Raw genomic sequence first — 19,914 nt, 5'->3', positions numbered from 1 at the left:
AAGGTCATGTCGTCTTATATCCCTCATTATAACACATGTGAACCTACAAGCAAGTGTTTCACATCAAGCTTAACCTTGAACGTTTTTTAGTATTGAACGAAAACGTTTGCTATCACTACTATCATGGAATCAAGCATTCAAGAAACAAAATGCTGGATAATGGACCACGCAAACTACATAAAGTGATGGATAGAAAGTTTAAATTCATCTCAGGTACTGGTACCTTCATGGGGCCAATTCCGAGTCCATTGTTTTTTTGCCACCACACCACCTCAGATTAGACACGGCTGTGTGCAAATCAGCCTGCATCAAACCCCAACAGGAAATGCCAGCCTGGTCTGCTCTGAACTGGAATGCAGGAAACCCAAGACAGGTTTCAGCATATTCGGGTGCAGAGTAGTTCCAGTGGTACAGCGAGAACAAGACCCGTGTATGGGCAAACCTACATGAAGTATACATAAAAGTGACGGGTGAGATGTTTGAATTAATCAGAGCCACTGGTTATGACTCAGGCCACATCCCAGCCAATTGTTTCATTACCCACCATGCCACCTCGGGTTAGATCCAGAAACATACAAGACGTTTGGTCTTTCTCCAATAGGAACATCCCAGCCCGCACAGCTAAGTAGGTGGTAACGAGTCTGGGGTTGCTTGCGATCCTGTTTGGAGGGGACTTGGCCTGGCAAATTGGGCTGGACTGTTCCCACCGGAGCAGGACTAAGACTGATTTGCATAAGGCGGTTCTCTGTCTAGAGTGACACACATGGCGAATAATAATTGCCTGGAATGAGGCCTGGGCGACTGCTAGTTGTTGAAGTTAACTCAAGCATTCCTACAATCAGCTTGTTGCTTTTGCAGCAGATGTCTCAAGTGAAATGAGGTACGCCCAGATGGGGGTCCCATTCCCACTGTGCCATGGGTCTCAAGCTGTACCTCACTGATGAGACCTACGTATGTTAAAACCGGTCAGGGGTTGCTCGTGCTCCCATCTGGAGGGAACCTCCCCTGGCAGTTCAGGCTCAACTGTTACTATTGGAGCAGGATCAAGACTGATTTGCATAAGACGGGCCTCTGTTTAAAATGTCACAGTGGGCATACAACAATGGTCAGGAGAGTAGCCTGAGCGAGTGCAAGTGGCTGAGATTGATTTAAGCATTCCTTCCATCACATTTGTTGTTTTCTTGGATAACGGACGATGGCGTACAGGAGCTCTGTGCTGGCCTGGTTTGGAGGTGCGAAGACTCAACTAAGATCACTGTTCTAAGAATACACCCCCACCCGAAGGACCGCTCCATGCATTTATTTTGGATGTAACAATTTTGAGTATATTTAGTTTCATTCGTTAGTAATGAGGGTCTTTGTTACAGTTTTGTGTTTCTGTGACTTACTTTTCAATATATTTTCAGTTCCTTCCCATTGTTAATGGACCTAGGTCAATGTTGCTTTTTTTTTTAAAGAGAATTCAATTAGTGCCTTTCATTTTCTGTCAAGGGCGGTCGCCCCTGAACCCCAACCTAGCTTTTTAACGGTTATTATCGCATGACCTCCTCTCCTGAGACTTTCCCTACCCCCAAGATCCTTTTCAGAGGCATCAACTGGGAGCGGTAGGATCCCACGGTCATTCCTATGTCCATCACCCTGTGCCTTCCATCTGCAAGCCTCCCTGGGCCCTCGCTGCGCATTGCTGCAGGTGGGAAAACACACCAAAGATAGAGTTCAGAGTGAAGCACACCGTGCGGACCTCTCGGCTCCCTGGCATGGCCTGGCCAGAGGGATTGGGACCACTGGCCAGAAACAAGATGCCCACAGAAAGGGTAAATAAACCCATGACAGGACTGGAATCCTTGGGCCACGCGTGTGCACTGTCTCCGCTCTTTCATCTAGTCATCTTCTAATATATCTCAAAACACAGCACGCAAATAACTTATCGGTGCTTTATGCTTCAGATAATAGCACCTGCTGTTTTTTAATCAATACTGCACCACCTTCATTTATGTCCAGAAATACAGATGTAACCTCAAAATGGTGCAAGCATGCAGCAGTTTTCGCAGATACTATCTATTTCACCCGAAAGGAGGGGAGTGCGGTCAAGCACATGACTCCAATGATGATGCAATAAGTTTATTTGAAACTCGAGGTGTCCACTTACTCATTTCAAGTGTCTTGAGAGTTGTATTTGTTCTTTAGAGCACTGAGAATGAGCAACGCAGACAGTGGTTCTGAACAGTGACATCAAGACTCGGGATTGGCCCTTCCTATCATTCACTGCGCCATGCATTGTGGCATATGTGACAGCAGGGGCAGACACACCCACACTTAAGACCCAAAGGCGGCTTCATTCTTCCCTGGGGACACCAGGCCAGCTTACCTGCCATGTTCTTCTGCAGGGGCAGAAGCACACACACTTAAGACCCAAAGGTTGCTATAATCTTCCCTGGAGACACCAGGCCAGCTCACCTGCCATGTTCTTCTGCAGGGGCAGGAGCAGACACACCCACACTTAAGACCCAAAGGCAGCTTCATTCTTCCCTGGAGACACCAGGCCAGCTCACCTGCCATGTTCTTCTGCAGTGGCAGGAGCACACACACACACACTTAAGACCCAAAGGCGGCTTCATTCTTCCCTGGGGACACCAGGCCAGCTCACCTGCCATGTTCTTCTGCAGGGGCAGGAGCGCACACACACACAGACACACACAAGACCCAAAGGCGGCTTCATTCTTCCCTGGGGACACCAGGCCAGCTTACCTGCCATGTTCTTCTGCAGGGGCAGAAGCACACACACTTAAGACCCAAAGGTTGCTATAATCTTCCCTGGAGACACCAGGCCAGTTTATCTGCCATGTTCTTCTGCAGGGGCAGGAGCAGGAGCAGACACACCCACACTTAAGACCCAAAGGCAGCTTCATTCTTCCCTGGAGACACCAGGCCAGCTCACCTGCCATGTTCTTCTGCAGGAGCAGACACACACACACACACTTAAGACCCAAAGGCAGCTTCATTCTTCCCTGGAGACACCAGGCCAGCTCACCTGCCATGTTCTTCTGCAGTGGCAGGAGCGCACACACACACACACACACACTTAAGACCCAAAGGCGGCTTCATTCTTCCCTGGGGACACCAGGCCAGCTTACCTGCCATGTTCTTCTGCAGGGGCAGGAGCAGACACACCACAATTAAGACCCAAAGGCGGCTTCATTCTTCCCTGGAGACACCAGGCCAGCTCACCTGCCATGTTCTTCTGCAGGGGCAGGAGCGCACACACACACAGACACACACAAGACCCAAAGGCGGCTTCATTCTTCCCTGGGGACACCAGGCCAGCTTACCTGCCATGTTCTTCTGCAGGGGCAGGAGCAGACACACCACAATTAAGACCCAAAGGTGGCTTCAATCTTCCCTGGAGACACCAGGCCAGTTTACCTGCCATGTTCTTCTGCAGGGACAGGAGCGCACACACACACACACACACAAGACCCAAAGGCGGCTTCAATCTTCCCTGGAGACACCAGGCCAGCTTACCTGCCATGTTCTTCTGCAGGGGCAGGAGCAGACACACACACACACACACACACACACACAGACACACACAAGACCCAAAGGCGGCTTCATTCTTCCCTGGGGACACCAGGCCAGCTTACCTGCCATGTTCTTCTGCAGGGGCAGGAGCACCCACAGACACACACAAGACCCAAAGGCGGCTTCATTCTTCCCTGGGGACTCCAGGCCAGCTTACCTGCCATGTTCTTCTGCAGGAGCAGGAGCGCACACACACACAGACACACACAAGACCCAAAGGCGGCTTCATTCTTCCCTGGGGACTCCAGGCCAGCTTACCTGCCATGTTCGTCTGCAGGGGCAGAAGCAGACACACACCAACACCCACACTTAAGACCCAAAGGCGGCTTCATTCTTCCCTGGGGACTCCAGGCCAGCTTACCTGCCATGTTCTTCTGCAGGAGCAGGAGCGCACACACACACAAGACCCAAAGGCGGCTTCATTCTTCCCTGGAGACACCAGGCCAGCTTACCTGCCATGTTCGTCTGCAGGGGCAGAAGCAGACACACACCAACACCCACACTTAAGACCCAAAGGCGGCTTCATTCTTCCCTGGGGACACCAGGCCAGCTTACCTGCCATGTTCTTCTGCAGGGGCAGGAGCGCACACACACACACACACACACTTAAGACCCAAAGGCGGCTTCATTCTTCCCTGGGGACACCAGGCCAGCTCACCTGCCATGTTCTTCTGCAGGGGCAGGAGTGCGCTCACACACACACACACACACACACACAGACACACACAAGACCCAAAGGCGGCTTCATTCTTCCCTGGGGGCACCAGGCCAGCTTACCTGCCATGTTCTTCTGCAGGGCGGTGTTCTCAGCCTGAAGGCGCAGGAGCTCTCCAGCCACAGGGCTGCCCACAGAGGGCACCGGCAGACCCTCTTTCATCCGCTGGTTTTCCACTTCCAGCTGTTCAATTTGGGAGCACAGCTGCGCCATGAAGGAATCGGGCACATTATGGAAATAAAAATCAAATTAGACACTTAACCCCAACTTCTGGCTGAATCAAGGGCCGTGTGGACAGGCCTGAAGTAAGACAAAAATACAAGGCTGAGAAAGAGGGCAACCAGTGGGGCTAGTGGAGGTCCCTGAGGTCACCATCAGCCCACCAATGGGAGATGGACTTTGCCTAACCCTTGCAACAAACATACCTGCACTACACCAAGAAATAAAACTTACTGATCAGAGGAATACATGCGGACAGCAACAAACACCTGGAGGCACCACAAACCACATACACTGACAGCACGCGGCACCTTAAAACGATGAACGCAATATTTGTACTGTGACAGGAAGACAGGGAGCACACCTCGTGCTGACAAAAGCACAGACTCCAAAATTTCAAGAGGAAGAAAAGAGAAAGAATTCAAATACCTTTCCCTCTTGCACAGCGTAATTTAATTAAAGTTAAAAAAAAAACTTCAAAATATATTTGGAGCGAGATATTGACGAATGTTCATGAACCAGACCTGACCAATGACACTGTTTGAGGGATCACCTGCTCGAGACAGATTGTTTTAACTGTCATCAACACAGAGACAGGGTGTTTTGTGGTGTCAGCAACAAGGAGACAGGGTGTTGCATGTGATGTCACCAACACAGAGACAGGGCGTTTTGTGGTGTCAGCAACAAGGAGACAGGGTGTTGCATGTGATGTCACCAACACAGAGACAGGGTGTTTTGTGATGTCACCAACAATGAGATATGGTGTTGCATGCGATGCCATCAACACAGAGACAGTGTGTTTTGTGGTGTCACCAACAATGAGATAAGGTGTTGTATGTGATGTCATCAACACAGAGACAGTGTGTTTTGTGGTGTCACCAACAAGGAGACAGGGTGCTGCATGTGACTTCATCAACACAGAGACATTGTGTTTTGTGGTGTCACCAACAATCAGATAAGGTGTTGTATGTGATGTCATCAACACAAAGACAGTGTGTTTTGTGGTGTCACCAACAATGAGATAAGGTGTTGTATGTGACATCATCAACACAGAGACAGTGTGTTTTGTGGCGTCACCAACAAGGAGACAGGGTGTTGTATGTGATGTCATCAACACAGAGACAGTGTGTTTTGTGGTGTCACCAACAATGAGATAAGGTGTTGTATGTGTCGTCATCAACACAGAGACAGCATTGTGTGGTGTCACCAACAAGGAGACATGGTGCTGCATGCGATGTCATCAACACAGAGACAGGGTGTTTTGTGATGTCACCAACAAGGAGACAGGGTGTTGTATGCGATGTCATCAACACAGAGACAGGGTGTTTTGTGATGTCACTAGAAATGACACAGGGTGTTGTATGATTATTCTATGATGTTGACAGCAAACAACTGTTCTGTGGGGTCATAAACTGAGAGACGTGGGGCTGAAATTGTACACAGTCCATGATGCTCTGTGCCCTGTCCTGCTTGGGGCCTCACCGGTATATAATGAACTATTGTGTACCCAGAAGCTAATGACCACTGGAATGAAATTACTACTGCACAGAAACCTGCCTGTGTGAGCTGGGAATGGGGCCTGCTGAGTTAGTGATCTGTGGTACAAGTCCTGAATGAGGCGGAGATTCTGATATACAGCTCTTGCTGCAGGTTAGAAGGTGCAGTCTAAACACTACTGACAAGAAAATGGAAACACTTTCACTCCACATGGATCAGCGGTCAGACAACCTGGATAAGCATGCCCCAGGGTTTGAGGTAGACTAGCACTGTGTGTCGGAGATAGAGGGTGACGCAGTCACTAACAAGGAAACTGTAACTAAGCAGTATAAGGCACCAGAACACACGCTAAAAAGGAGGACCGTAATGCCAGATCAAGGCACAATAACATAAGGATCATTGGCGTCCCTGAATCCACCAACACGGGTAACATAGAGTTTTGTATAGAAACGATGCTTGTGGATATGCTGGGCAGACACTTTCACTACAATGTTTGTGGTGGAATGGGGGCACAGATCCTTAGCACCAAGGCCCTGGTACCCCAATTATAGCTCAACATCTTAACTACAGAGACAGAGATGGGGCGCTCTGAGCTGCCAGGAGAGGCATCAACTCCAACACTCAGGATCCTTTATTTCTCTATTCCCGGAATTCACCAACACTCCTCTGGGCCCGAACGGGCCTTGGAATAAGAGTGGTAGAACTATTCCAACCCCGGAGTGGAAGTACTTTATTGCCATATGCGTATTGGAAGGCAAACAAAGAATATTTGGAAATATATATGTCCCTAACTGTGACAGTCCACAATACTTCAGGGACGTGCAATGCCTAGTGGCAGGGGTATCCTGTGACACCGTAATATAGGGAGGTGATTTCAAGAGCGTTCCAAATTCATTTCTAGGTTTATCAAGTGGAGCCTCTAGAAGACTCTCCGCTGCGCAGAAAGCAATTACCATTAATACGAGGGGGATTGGGTGATGGACATACGGAGGCTCAGGAACCCGAGTAATACGGGCTTCACAGTTTACTCGGCTGTATAGGACCAATACTCTAGTATCGACTACATTCTTCTATCTGGAAATGTCACTACAATGAGTCAAATCCTGTGAACACGGCACAGGTACATATTCAGGCCACTCTCCGGTGTTTGTAGAGCTCCATATGCTGAATCACCATCTGCTGAGCTATGCATGGAGACTCCCATAGGAGGCGCTGTTAGATGCTGTGTTTAAAGCCAACATCCAGTCAAATATAAATGAACAGCTTGAGATTAATGTAGGGGCTGTGGAACAATGTGAGACAGTCAGGGAGGCCTTTGAGGCATACATCCAGGGTGTTACTATTTCTGAAATCTATTCGGCATACTTAAGCCACCCTAGACAGCAAGCTAGTCTAACCTGAAAGGTTACATATTCAAATAAGTAATTTGCATATTTTTAACAAGGGGAAACCTATGATCTGTCAGATAAAGAAGTTACGTGTTTGGGCACATATGCTGTGGCCAGGCCTCGCGGCAAAGGAGAATGTCCAAGAAGTACCTCGGCTGCAAACACACAGATTGCCCACTGATGCAGGTGTCAAAAGTGCTGACCTCATGCACTTAGCATAGTGGTTTCCACCTACACAGATGTACTGGCAAAGGGATTTTCCAGAACTTGACAAAATTATATAATATAGACTGGACAGGACTCCTGTGTGCACTGCTGGCATATGTCAAACACATCCCTGTTGCCAATAGAAAGAATACAGCTCCTGCTTGCCAAGCTGCGCCTGTGGGTGGGGTGGGGGCTTGCTTCCGTCCATCCACCCATAGGGGGGCCCAGAATCTTGTTTATTGTAACAACACAGCGGACACTTTGAACACATTTCTGTCAGTAAAGTCTCCGCCCAAAGATATTTTGTCACTTCTCCCACAATATTTGTTACTGATGTTTGGAGAAACCTAGAGCCAATATGATGAGGAACGGGCTGTGCGTGGATGACGTTATACCCTTAATTTCTTTTCCAGGAAAAGCTAAGCAGGGTTTAGTGGCGGCCTAGAGCTACTGCTTCATTAGAAGTTACAACGAGTTGTATGAATGCTACACCTGCACCAGGGCGTAGGCAATGCTAGTGCACACTGTATGATATAAACTCTCAGGGGCGATGCCTTTTCCCTGTTACTTTCTTTTCCCTTTTGGAAAGCATAAGTAAAAAAAAAAAAAGTGAGACAGTGTATTCGCTGTGATGTCATCAACACCGAGCCAGGATGTTCGGCAACAGTAAAAGCAATGGCGGTGATCTATGTGACGTCATAAACCACGAGGCAGAGTGGCGTCATCAGAGTGGGACGTCCAGTGATACACGGTGATCTGTGAAACTATACAGTGCCAGGCATGGTGTTCACCACAGTGGTGCAGGCGCTTGATGATGTCATCAGCAGTGACACTGCGTGTGCCCTGTGAGGACCCAAGAAATGGAACAAAGTGATGTGGGAGCTGCGCTGTTTCAGTAAAAAACGTAAAATTTCAGGATAAGTGCGGGGCTCGATATCTGTATGCCAACTAAAGTCTGCCTTTGTATATTGGAAAAAAATAAGTAAATGGGAAGGGGCGGGACTTATAAGAAAACAAGAAGGTCATGGCCAGTAAGAGATACTGGATAAGGTGGGGTGGACCAACTAGTGTCACCAGCAGTGAGACCCGGTGTTCTGTGATGTCACCACCAATGACACATCATTAATACAGGTTATGGCCAGTAGGAAATATATAATAAGGTAGGGTGTACTAACTATTGTGATCAAGAGCGAGACATTAAAAGGCGGGTCACGGCCAGTAATAAATATATCAGACGGGAATGGGCACTAAGTAATGCCGCCAACAGTGAGAGCAGGTGTTCCGCGAGCTCACCATCAATGAGACATTACTAATACAGGTTATGGACAGCAAGAAACAGAACACGGTGAAACAGGCAATACTAAGGGCTAAACACAAGACTCACCACTCACGAGGAAGCGGCCATCATGCAGAACCCTGGGTGCACAGGGCTGGCATGTAGATGGCGTGGCAAGGGGGGGCAATGTACACACACGAGTCACAGAGGATGGAGGGTTGGGGGTCACAGCACCCATGTCCACAGCGCACACAGCCTCGCACCGCGCATGCGCCCACTGCCCTACCTTGGAGAGCTCCTGCATGAGCGTGCTGTTCTGGAGCCGGAAGTCCTCCTCCTGGCTGTGCAGCTTCCCCTGGAGCATCTCATTCTCGCTCAGGAGGGCGTCCACTTCCTGTTGGAGAAAGGAGGGTGGTCTGAAGGAAGACAGCTGGAGTGACAGCCCACCCTGCGACACCTGTGAATATCCCGCAGAGCTGCAAGCATTCCAATGTTCAACGTCATCAGAAGAAGAGGTGCCCTAAAGCACACTGGTCAACACGGTCCAAGCAAGGGGTGGGGACACCCCCCTGGCAGCCATGTGATAAGCAGCCCCCACCAGCAGACACTGAGGACCCCTGGGATGAGTCTGCCGACAGCCCGCCCTTGTGTCTCCAGACTAACCTTGTGACCTTCCCACAACTGTGACAGTGCAAAGCGAGGCAGGGACCACCTTCAGCCCCCCCCCCTCCCCACCCCCCAGAGCTACGTCACTCCTTGCGAAGGATGAATGCCTGCAGTGCCCGGCTTCCATCCCACGTCCACAATGATGTCCCGTGTCAGGAGTGAACATGCTACTTACCTACCCGTGGTGCGATCCCCTTCACCCTACAATCTACGCGTCTGTGCCAGGCTTGGCACAGGCAATCAACAGCAAAGTCCACCCTCTCTCACTCCCTACAAGTGGTAAGACCTGCTCTCCTCTCACTGCGCCTACATGGACTGAGCGACAGGGCTCTCGGGATACACAAGACTCTCTCGCTCTCTCTCTCTCTCTCTCTCTCTCTCTCTCTCTCTCTCTCTCAGTGGTAGGAGCTGCTCTCTTCTAACTCTGGCTACAGAGACTTTGTGACAGTGTTCACAGGATACACAGGACTCTCAGGATGCACAGTGCTCTCAGGACACACAGTGCTCTCAGGACACACAGGACTCTCAGGACACACAGGACTCTCGGACACACAGGGCTCTCAGGACACACAGGGCTCTCAGGACACACAGGGCTCTCAGGACACACAGGGCTCTCAGGACACACAGGGCTCTCAGGACACACAGGGCTCTCAGGACACACAGGACTCTCGGACACACAGGACTCTCGGACACACAGGACTCTCGGACACACAGGACTCTCGGACACACAGGACTCTCGGACACACAGGACTCTCGGACACACAAAGGACTCTCGGACACACAGGACTCTCGGACACACAGGACTCTCGGACACACAGGACTCTCGGACACACAGGACTCTTGGACACTCAGGGCTCTCAGGACACACAGGGCTCTCAGGACACACAGGGCTCTCAGGACACACAGGGCTCTCAGGACACACAGGACTCTCGAACACACAGGACTCTCGGACACACAGGACTCTCGGACACACAGGACTCTCGGACACACAAAGGACTCTCGGACACACAGGACTCTCGGACACACAGGACTCTCGGACACACAGGACTCTCGGACACACAGGACTCTCGGACACACAGGACTCTCGGACACACAGGACTCTCGGACACACAGGACTCTCGGACACACAGGGCTCTCGGACACACAGGGCTCTCAGGACACACAGGGCTCTCAGGACACACAGGGCTCTCAGGACACACAGGACTCTCGGACACACAGGACTCTCGGACACACAGGACTCTCGGACACACAAAGGACTCTCGGACACACAAAGGACTCTCGGACACACAGGACTCTCGGACACACAGGACTCTCGGACACACAGGACTCTCGGACACACAGGACTCTCGGACACACAGGACTCTCAGGACACACAGGACCCTTCAGACTCTGGGATAAGCCAGCGCACCCCGATACATCGCAATGCTCACAGAGTTCTTACCTGGGCTTTCTTGCTTTTGCTCAGAGCCTGGAAGAGAAGGGAGAGGACAGGTGTCACACAGATGAGAAGCATCCGGAGCAGAGAGGGGGAGGAACCCCCATTATATCCCCCTACAGGCCCCGTGCGGCTTCGCTGCAGAGAGCGACCCCTGCAAAGCCAGACACTGAGCCTTTGGCACTTCACATACAGAGCAAATGAAGTCACCCCACGGAGCTAATAAAACTCTTTTTCAAGTCATAAAAAACAGCATGCTTCTTTCAAGAGAAGGTCACAAACATTTGTAATCCGTTTACTATTAGAAACTCGACTCCTCCACGTATAACGCAGCGTCTTACCTCAGATTTGGAGAGCACACGGCTCGGTGACTTTGAGGCTCCCTCCGCACAGCAACTTAGGGAATCAATTCCAGCTCTCAAATCTGGCTCCCCTCCAGATCCGAGCCCACCAGAGAGGGTGCACACGGAAACAGAGGCGGCAGACATCCATCCAGCAGATATCTGTGCAGCAAAGCTCAAAGAGGGAGTCTTCCCAGGTCACTGGAAATCAGCCTCAGCCCTTCCACTCTTACACAAAGCTAACCTGAGCACCACGGATCTGAACTACTATCGGCCCCTTTGCAGGCTCCATATCCCGCAAAGCTAGTGGAGACGGTGATGAATGAGCAGCGAGCTTCATTCAACGGCAATAACCATCTCCTTGATGACACCCTTTGGAACAAAATCACAGAACCAAACCCGCGCTGGTGGTGGCAACGGAGGAAATCAGAGGAGCCCTGGACAGAGGCGGGCATGCTGCCCTGCTCCGTCTGGACCTCTCCGCGGCCTTCGATACGGTCAACCGTGCTGCGCTGTTGACCGTATGCGGAGCCTGGGGAGCAGAGGTCCTGCACTCAGTCTCCTAAAGTCACTCCCTGCCAACAGGCAGCAGGTGGCGGCAGCGAGCGAGGTCTCTTCTAAACCCTGAGCCTTGCCACAGGGATCATCCCTGAGCCCTACGATGTGTAACTTGTACGTCACACCACTGGCCAAGCCCATAAAGCCGTCCTCCCTATCCCTGGCATCATACGCAGATGGCACGCACATCGTTGTGTCACTGTCTAGAGATGCGATCAATTCTGGTGATACCTTTAGAGAATGTATGAGCGAAGTAAGCAGATGGGTGAATAGCAACGGTTTAAAGTTGAATTCATCAAAAATGTAGGTAATCTTATTCGGAAACAAGTCCATCTTTTGGACGCCGGCCTGGTGGCCACCTGAACTAGGCTCGCTCCCCACTCCAGGGTCAAAGGTTAAACAGCCCAGAGCAATGCTTGACAACGAGCTGAAGGGAGAAGTTAGGAAGGGTACTTCTGCCTCTTACCGTCCCGTGAGACTGGCAAGAAAATCGAAAAATACCAACCATTTGATTTCTTGAAAACAGTGGTCATTTCTCTTGTATTAACAAGACTCGACTACTGTAACAGACTCTCTCGACCTTTCGCTGGATTATTAGAGAAGCTCCAGACCCTTCAAAACTCAGCGCCACGCTTTCTTTTAAAAATTCCCAAATTTGAAACTGCGGGAGGAGCCATCAGTACACTTCACTGGTTACCGGTTAGGAGGCGTATTGTCTTTAAGGCTCTCAGTGTGGCCTACAAGACCCTTTATGGGCATGGTCCTTGTCATTTTAAGAACAGCCTGAGGTGGTACACTCCCAGCAGGACCCTTTGCTCAAGCTATGCCAAGAACCTGGTGGTTCCTTCCTTTAAAGGGACCACCTGGGGAGGCGGAAGCGTCTTCGGGTCCACAGCTCTACTCTGGAGTAGTATAATGCCTGAACTTAAAACAGCTTCCTCCCTGCCTGTTTGTAGAAAGTCTTTGAAAACCTGGCTTTTTGTACAGAATCAGGAGACCAGAACTGTGCTTCCTTGTCCACCATGGCACCTCCTTAACACACACCCCACTCCCGCCATCCTGTTTGCCTTGCACCAGGAGCTGAACTCACTGTAACAGGACTAATGTCGGGGTGTCTTGTTCTCAGCGAGGATAGGACGCAGAGTGTGAGACAGGCCAGCCCTGTCTTTATATAGGAATAGAAATATGGATCCTGTCTTTATATAGGAAAAGAAGTATGGGTGAACATGGGCGGGTGCGCACAGAGCTGGAGACTTTGGGATTGAGTGACTAGGTTTGAGTCCCGGCTTCTGCTCAACAACCTGTGATTCTGGACAAGGCACAATATTCCCTGCCGAAACAACACACAGGAATGTATGTGTTTGCAGCATGTGTAAAGGTCGAACACTCATCCCAAAGGGATATCAAGGCGCGGAGTTGCTACGTGTCCTGCCAACTGATGCACTGGGGAGAGTTTGGAAAGGGCCCTGCGGATACCTTGGAGTTACTCTGGGAAAACTCAAGTTTTTTTGTTAAACCTGACGTGGTCGACAGTAGGTTCCAGTGGGCTGCATTCCAGCGGGATCTGACCTTGTGTATGTAACCTGGTGCTCATATAAAGTGCTCTAATGCCGCCTGGGCGACTTGGCGCTATATGAAACTGCAGAAAATAAGGCACAGGGCGAGTACCGGGCGCAGCGCAGCTAGGCGCTTCCCTCCATGCAGCAGAAGGGCGGCGGCAACAGGCGCCCCGAGTCTAGCTGCGGCGGCTGTAGTTTGTTTGAGCCCTCTCTAACTCGGGCAGTCCGGGGAGCGCACTGAGGTACAATTACACAGCAAAGACTGCCGAAGGCCAGTCAGAGAGAGGAGCTCTACAGGTATCTTTTGGAGGGGTGCGGGTTGGCCCCCTTAGTTTTCGAAGCTTGAAGCGCGGTGACCAGGAGCAGGGTGACCAGATTTTGCCCGGCTCCGCCTCCTTGCACCATCAGGTCTGTGATGGTGGGTTATAGTGGGACGGAAACGCCTTCAGTTTGGCTCGAGGAGACCGTTTCCGCTCCCTAAGTGAACCAGAACTGCAGAGCCGAGGAGTGGCCGCCGAGAGCCCGGGGGTCGGGGCCGGTGCAGTCACACCACCGGCATAGCCACAGCACAGTGGTGTGAGGGGGCATATTGGACCAAACACTCAATGAGACAGGGGGCACAGGAACCCGCCTGCTCCCCCGGCGGCCCCGATGGGACCCTGCAAGGGTCGGCTCTGGCCCCGGTCTCCTCGGACCACCTCAAGCCCCCCTGCTCAACGAGGCATGCGGCGTGAGCGCGACGGCTTCGGTGGGTTGCTGCAGAGAGAGGGGCCCAAGGACTCCACAGAAGCGGCCTAGCTAGGTATGGGCGCAGCTTGTGGAGCCTTGGAGAGCCCCGCTCAGCCCAGCAGTAGTTCCCCAGCCCCTCTGGCTTCTCCCTCTTGCAGCAGGGAGGTGGCAGTGGAGGTGGGTGGAGTCCGATCCATCCCACGCCCCCCTGCGGGAGTGAGCGCCCGAGGAAGTGCAGCCACGGAATCGGGTGGCCTGGAGCTCACCTAGACGAGGGTGGGCTCTTCAAGGACTTCACAAGCCAGAGAGGCGGCCGGGGGGTGCCCCGTGGGGTGTTGGCACTGGGACCCTGTAGAAGGGACTTAGTTATTTTTGCATTTGTCACCCCGAGTGGGAAGGGTATGCCCAGACGTGGGTCCCGTGCTCTCCATGCCACTGGAATCAAGCTTTCCTGGCTGAAGAGGGGGAAAAAAAAAAAAAAAAAAAAAAAACGGTCCTAGGATGCTTGTTTCCAGTCCAGGGAGGACCTGGCTTGGCAGTTCGGGCTTGACTGTTCCCATGGGCACAGGGTCAAGACTGATTTGCATATGGCTGGGTTCAAACTGGAATGGCATGGTGAGCAAAAAAACGATGGATTTACGCCCAGATCTCTGTACTGGGGTGAATGTATGACACTGTTCTGCATTCTGTCCATCAACTGTTGTTTTTCCATTTGTCACCCCGAGTGGGACGGGTATGCCCAGACGTGGGTCCCGTGCTCTCCATGCCACTGGAATAAAGCTATCCTGGCTGAAGAGGGGTGAAACCCCGAAACCGGTCCTAGGATGCTGGTTTCCAGTCCAGGGAGGACCTGGCCTGGCAGTTCGGGCTGGACTGTTCCCATGGGGCACAGGGTCAAGACTGATTTGCATATGGCTGGGTTCAAACTGGAATGGCATGGTGAGCAAAAAAACAATGGATTTAGGCCCAGATCTCTGTACTGGGGTGAATGTATGACACTGTTCTGCATTCTGTCCATCAACTGTTGTTTTTGCATTACTGAAAATATGGCACGTAACCTAGCCAGACTGGGGAAGTTTACGAATACAATTAGATTTGCACTCGCCGAGTTGCAACAGATTGACTCCAGTCCTTGATAGCCAAGCACATAGCACTTTAAATCCGCATGTCGCACTTTATCGCTTCTATGTTGTAGCAGAGTAAGTTTCAATCACGCTCAGAAGGTGTTCTCCGCAAGGGCATCACTTGGCTAGCTGCTTAAATAACTCTGTAGTTCTAAGGTTTATAGGTCTATGGATAAGATATGCCGCATTTAGTGACGCACGGTAAGGGCCGAACTTGAAATTCAATCGTAAGTAACTGTGGATTTTTAAGTTCTTATTTTATTTTTATTTTAGGATGTGCTGTGCTCTCTTTTAGATTATACACTCAACTGTGCAGGTGCACGTGTCCACATCAACAATCGATCTGGCGCCTCTAATGTGCAGCTTTGCTCCATCAGCAGCGCATTTTACTTCAACCCAAGAGCTCGTTTGTGGCAGGGGACTTGGAAGAGGTGAATAGCTGTGTATGTTTTACTGTAATGATTTTAATCAATCAAACGGATAATAAAAGTATGTCATAATTGGACTGTGACGCGGTGACCCCGCCCCGCAGGTCACACTGTGCACTCGTGTGACACACGTGCACGGCGGCACTCGCCGTGGCTATGAAGAGCCGCTATACATACCTGAACATTTACAGCTTCTCTAAGAGGCAGCCTGCTATAAAAAGAAACAGAGGTGGAGATTGCATTTATTGGACATGATAGCTTACCCTGTGGCGCCATCTAGAGGCTACTGCGGAGTACTGCACTAACCAATTAACTTGATCGTCAGTTATGTTTGGTTAAAGGCCGAGTCTTTGGCGTTTTCACCGAGGGAAGCGTAGTGGCCCAATTAGGAGTTTTGTTGAAAGTCTACTCCTCCCAGCTCTCTATGGCGCCTGCTGGGCGCGCTGGGGAAGCAGCAATAAATTACATTTCAATTTCATTCGAATTTTTCTACACCACTGTTGTACTTCCATAAGTATTTTAGTGTTCCCTTGCTTCATAGTTTGCATGCACCCCAACTTTCCCCTTATTATCGTCAGCAGCAGGTTGGACTACGGAAACGCCCTCTACGCAGGAGCCTCGGCCAAACTCCTGAAACAGCTTCAACGCATCCAGAACGCCTGATCCTCGGCATCCCTCGCCGCAGCCACATCACACCCCACTTTAGAGACCTGCACTGGCTCCACGTCAACAAGAGGATCACCTTCAAGCTCCTCACCCACGCACACAAGGCACTCCACAACACCGGACCAGCGTACCTCAACAGACGACTCGCCTTCTACAACCCGAACCGCCAGCTCCACTCCGATGTCCTCGCCCTCGCCACAGTCCCCCGCATCCGAAGAGCGACCTCCGGTGGCAGATCGTTCTCTCACCTCGCCGCCAAGACCTGGAACACCCTCCCCATGCCCCTACGGCAGACCCAAGACCTGCTGACCTTCAGAAGACTCCTCAAGACCTGGCTGTTCGAGCAGTAGCAGCACCCCCGCCCCCCCAGCGCCTTGAGACACTCACGGGTAAGTAGTGCGCTTTACAAATGCTATGATTGATTGATTGGTCACTCATGATGACGTAGGTTAGAACACTGCAATTGTATATAGCGTGCGTCATGGAATGTTCAGGCATTCCTTCACCAGCTGATCTACCCATCAGCTGTGTTTCTGTTTGGCTGTCTGTGGGCCTTTTCCTTCGTAATTAATTCTTTAATAAATACTTAAAACTATTCAACTTCTGGAATCCTTATTCCGTGCTGACACTTCAACCACACACTTCAAGCCTCACTTTCTGTTCACGCCGGGGGTGTTATAGCGCTACCTGGCCTTGGATGCGATGGGCCTGCTGCAGGTCCATGACTGCGGAGCTCTGGAAACGTAGGTCGGTCTTGAAGTCCCATGCGATCTCCCGCACCAAGGGCTGGAAGGGCCGCCCAGTGGGCTTCCAGCAGCGAGGCATCTCGGGGAGAGCCACGGTCCAGGGCGGGTAGCGGTGAGGCTTCCTGACTCTGCCTATGGCAGGAGCGATCTCTCTGGCTACCTTGGCAGCCAGCTGCTGGCGAGGCGCTTTCCCTCTGGTGGACTTGTGGGCAGTCTGCTTGGTATGAGACATGGCGAGAGCGTGAACGGTTTCTTTTTTGGCAGATTTATATAGCGCAAACTTGACCCGAAGGTATCAGAGCGCTTTACATGGGCACCAGTTGCGTTACGGACGCGGACACATTCAGTTTTTGTTAGGCACAGGGAGATTAAGTGATTTGCTCAGAATCACGGGATGTTGAGCGTCCCTGCCGAGATTTGAGGACAGTTCCCCAGTGTCAAGGTCGATCGCCCTAGCCATAAGGCCACGTTTCTTACTACCAAACTCAATGGAACTGGTTTTACCGACCTCAGAAGGATGACAAGCTGACTCAGTACTAAAGGAATTCAAACTGAAGGCCGCACAGTTCACTATGCCGTTTTGGGGTGACTGCTGGTGCCCCCTTCGCTATTTTAATCCTATGGCTCTGCAAACCAGGCACTTTGTGCTTTGTATGAAAGCTGAATGCAAGGAGGGTGACAGCTGCTGCCCACAGAGACACAACAGGGTCACCCCAACACCTCCTCTCACTCCCTATTGGCTGCCTTACCCCTCGGGCTGTCTGATAAGCAATATACAAAGCTTTATCTCTCCATCCCTCTTCAGAAATGAGATAAAGGCTCCCAAGAGTAAACTGCAAGTCTGAGTGAGCAGAGTGGTGACACTGAACCCCGTTGGTGAATCGCCATGACGGATTCAGACTTCCAAGTCCACACACAGGCACATTTCCGTTAATGCCCCCATTCGCTGGAGGTGGCACCGTCTCTGTGGCCCAGCCAGCTAACTAATGAGATGCATATGTTTGCAGGAACAGCATAGACTTGGATCAGACTCCGCTCGAGGGCTCACCACGAGGGTTTGTACACACTTGACGTTCCATTTCTTGGGAATTCCCAGTTGACACTGACACAGGGACTGAAGAAGAAACAACACGAGTTCAGACCCTTGGAGAACAAAAAGCGTCTCGTTGATGCTCAATTCCTATCCTCACAAGTAATGACTGGTACAGGCAACAGCACAGAATCTATCAAACTCCCACGCGCCTGAAGGAGTGTGGCTCGAGACATGACTATGTGAAGTGGATGTTGAGTGGCTGATGGAGGATTCCTTCACCTGGCCTGGCCACGCCCACCACTTGCTACATACAGCCAATCACTGAAGACGTCTCTAACAAGGAAGGCCAGACCACAGTCAATCTATGAAGACGTCTCTAACATGGCAGGCCAGACCACAGCCAATCTATGAAGACGTCTCTAACACGGCAGGCCAGACCACAGCCAATCTCTGAAGAAGTCTCTAACACGGCAGACCAGACCACAGCCAATCTCTGAAGGAGTCTCTATCAAGGAAGGTCAGACTATGGGTACTCACAAACAATTTCTCGGGAGCCAAAAAGTACAGTTTGGGTTGTGCCCATACATGGCAACATTTCAGAAGAGCAAAGTGGGAGATTCTTTAAAAAAAAATCCGGAAAATGGGGCCTTGAATCGGGTTACTGTCCTGTATGGGCCTTGGAAGTGTGCTGCGGCAGGATCGGACATTTGAAACGCAAACGCACGTTTTTTTCTTACCTTTCAGAAGCATGGAAAGCAATGGCAGGCAGAGAGAGGGTTATGCAAGTGTTCTGCACTCACTGGCCTGGCAGGTTGCTGGCAGTGCAAATACACCCCCCCCCCCCCCACCACCACCTGTATGGCAGCCCAGGCACACACACACAGCCGCCCCCGAGTACTTCACAGGTCTTTTAAAGACCATTCGCTCGTTAGAGGCTTTGTTGGTTTTTCACCCCTTCTAGAGCCCCCACATCGCCACTCTGACTATTGCTGTTAGAATTAGCACGTTACACAATACCAATCCATGTCTGCTGAAACCCAGAGGAATCGGGTTTTTGCTTGCAGGAATCGGGAGGCGGGAGACTAGCCTTGAAATCGGTAGTCTCACGCCTGAATCGGGAGGGTTGGCATGTATGGTTCTGCCCAAGGGCTGCATCTATGCAAAGGCACTTCTCACCCCCTACTCACTCAAACGTTTGCTTGGGTTTAAAAAAAAAAAGGCACATCAGCCCTGTTTCAAAAAAGCACATTAGCATGATACCGAAAAAAGTGCATTTCATGCACCTTTTATTTACTAATCAGTCTGGGATTTGTAAAGAAAAAGAAAAAATGCTCACCTCATTTTGTAGGCATAATCATCCGATTTAGCGTGTGCCTACCATGACATAGTACCTTTGTTTACATTGTTTTCAGCCATGCTGCATATACTCCATGGCTAAAAGTTATTGCCAACGCCAATAAATTAGACTTATTGGCTTTGTCAATGTTTGTTCACTTAAGGTGTCTGTATTACATTTGATATACAGTTCCATGATGGTTAAAGACCCTATTTTAGCTACAGATTATTGTGTTCATTTTAGTTACCTGACTAACCCCCCCCTTCCCCACACTCATTGACCCTGGCCCGTTATACTCACAGTTCCAATACTATCTTATGCACTTTTCAGGTACGAGCAAGGGTGCCTTGCAGGAATTACAAGCTAGACTAGCTACAGAAGCAAAGCCCGGGGGTAAAATAGCACAAAACAT

The 19,914-nt window shown here is 50.8% G+C and overlaps 1 protein-coding gene across 3 annotated transcripts in view; it reads right to left on the bottom strand.

Moving 5' to 3' along the window:
- The window catches only part of GRIPAP1 (GRIP1 associated protein 1), a 597,534-nt gene that overhangs the window by 471,028 nt on the left and 106,592 nt on the right, over positions 1 to 19,914 (bottom strand). For 2 of the 3 annotated variants that reach the window (XM_085629701.1, XM_085629702.1), the window contains exons 4-6: positions 10,989 to 11,015; positions 9,168 to 9,275; positions 4,357 to 4,498 (exon numbers count right to left, since the gene is read on the bottom strand). In XM_085629701.1, coding sequence (XP_085485827.1) covers positions 4,357 to 4,498; positions 9,168 to 9,275; positions 10,989 to 11,015 — 277 coding nt within the window. Of the gene's footprint in view, positions 1 to 2,368; positions 2,382 to 4,356; positions 4,499 to 9,167; positions 9,276 to 10,988; positions 11,016 to 19,914 lie in introns of those variants that run through there. The other variant, XM_085629704.1, reaches the window with a different exon arrangement.

The sequence above is a fragment of the Triturus cristatus genome, chromosome 10 (assembly GCF_964204655.1).
Source record: "Triturus cristatus chromosome 10, aTriCri1.1, whole genome shotgun sequence".
NCBI classification, from domain to species: Eukaryota; Metazoa; Chordata; class Amphibia; order Caudata; family Salamandridae; genus Triturus; species Triturus cristatus.
The sequence above is the reverse complement of the archived record's forward strand: the minus strand, read 5'-3'. Positions and strand labels throughout refer to the sequence as shown.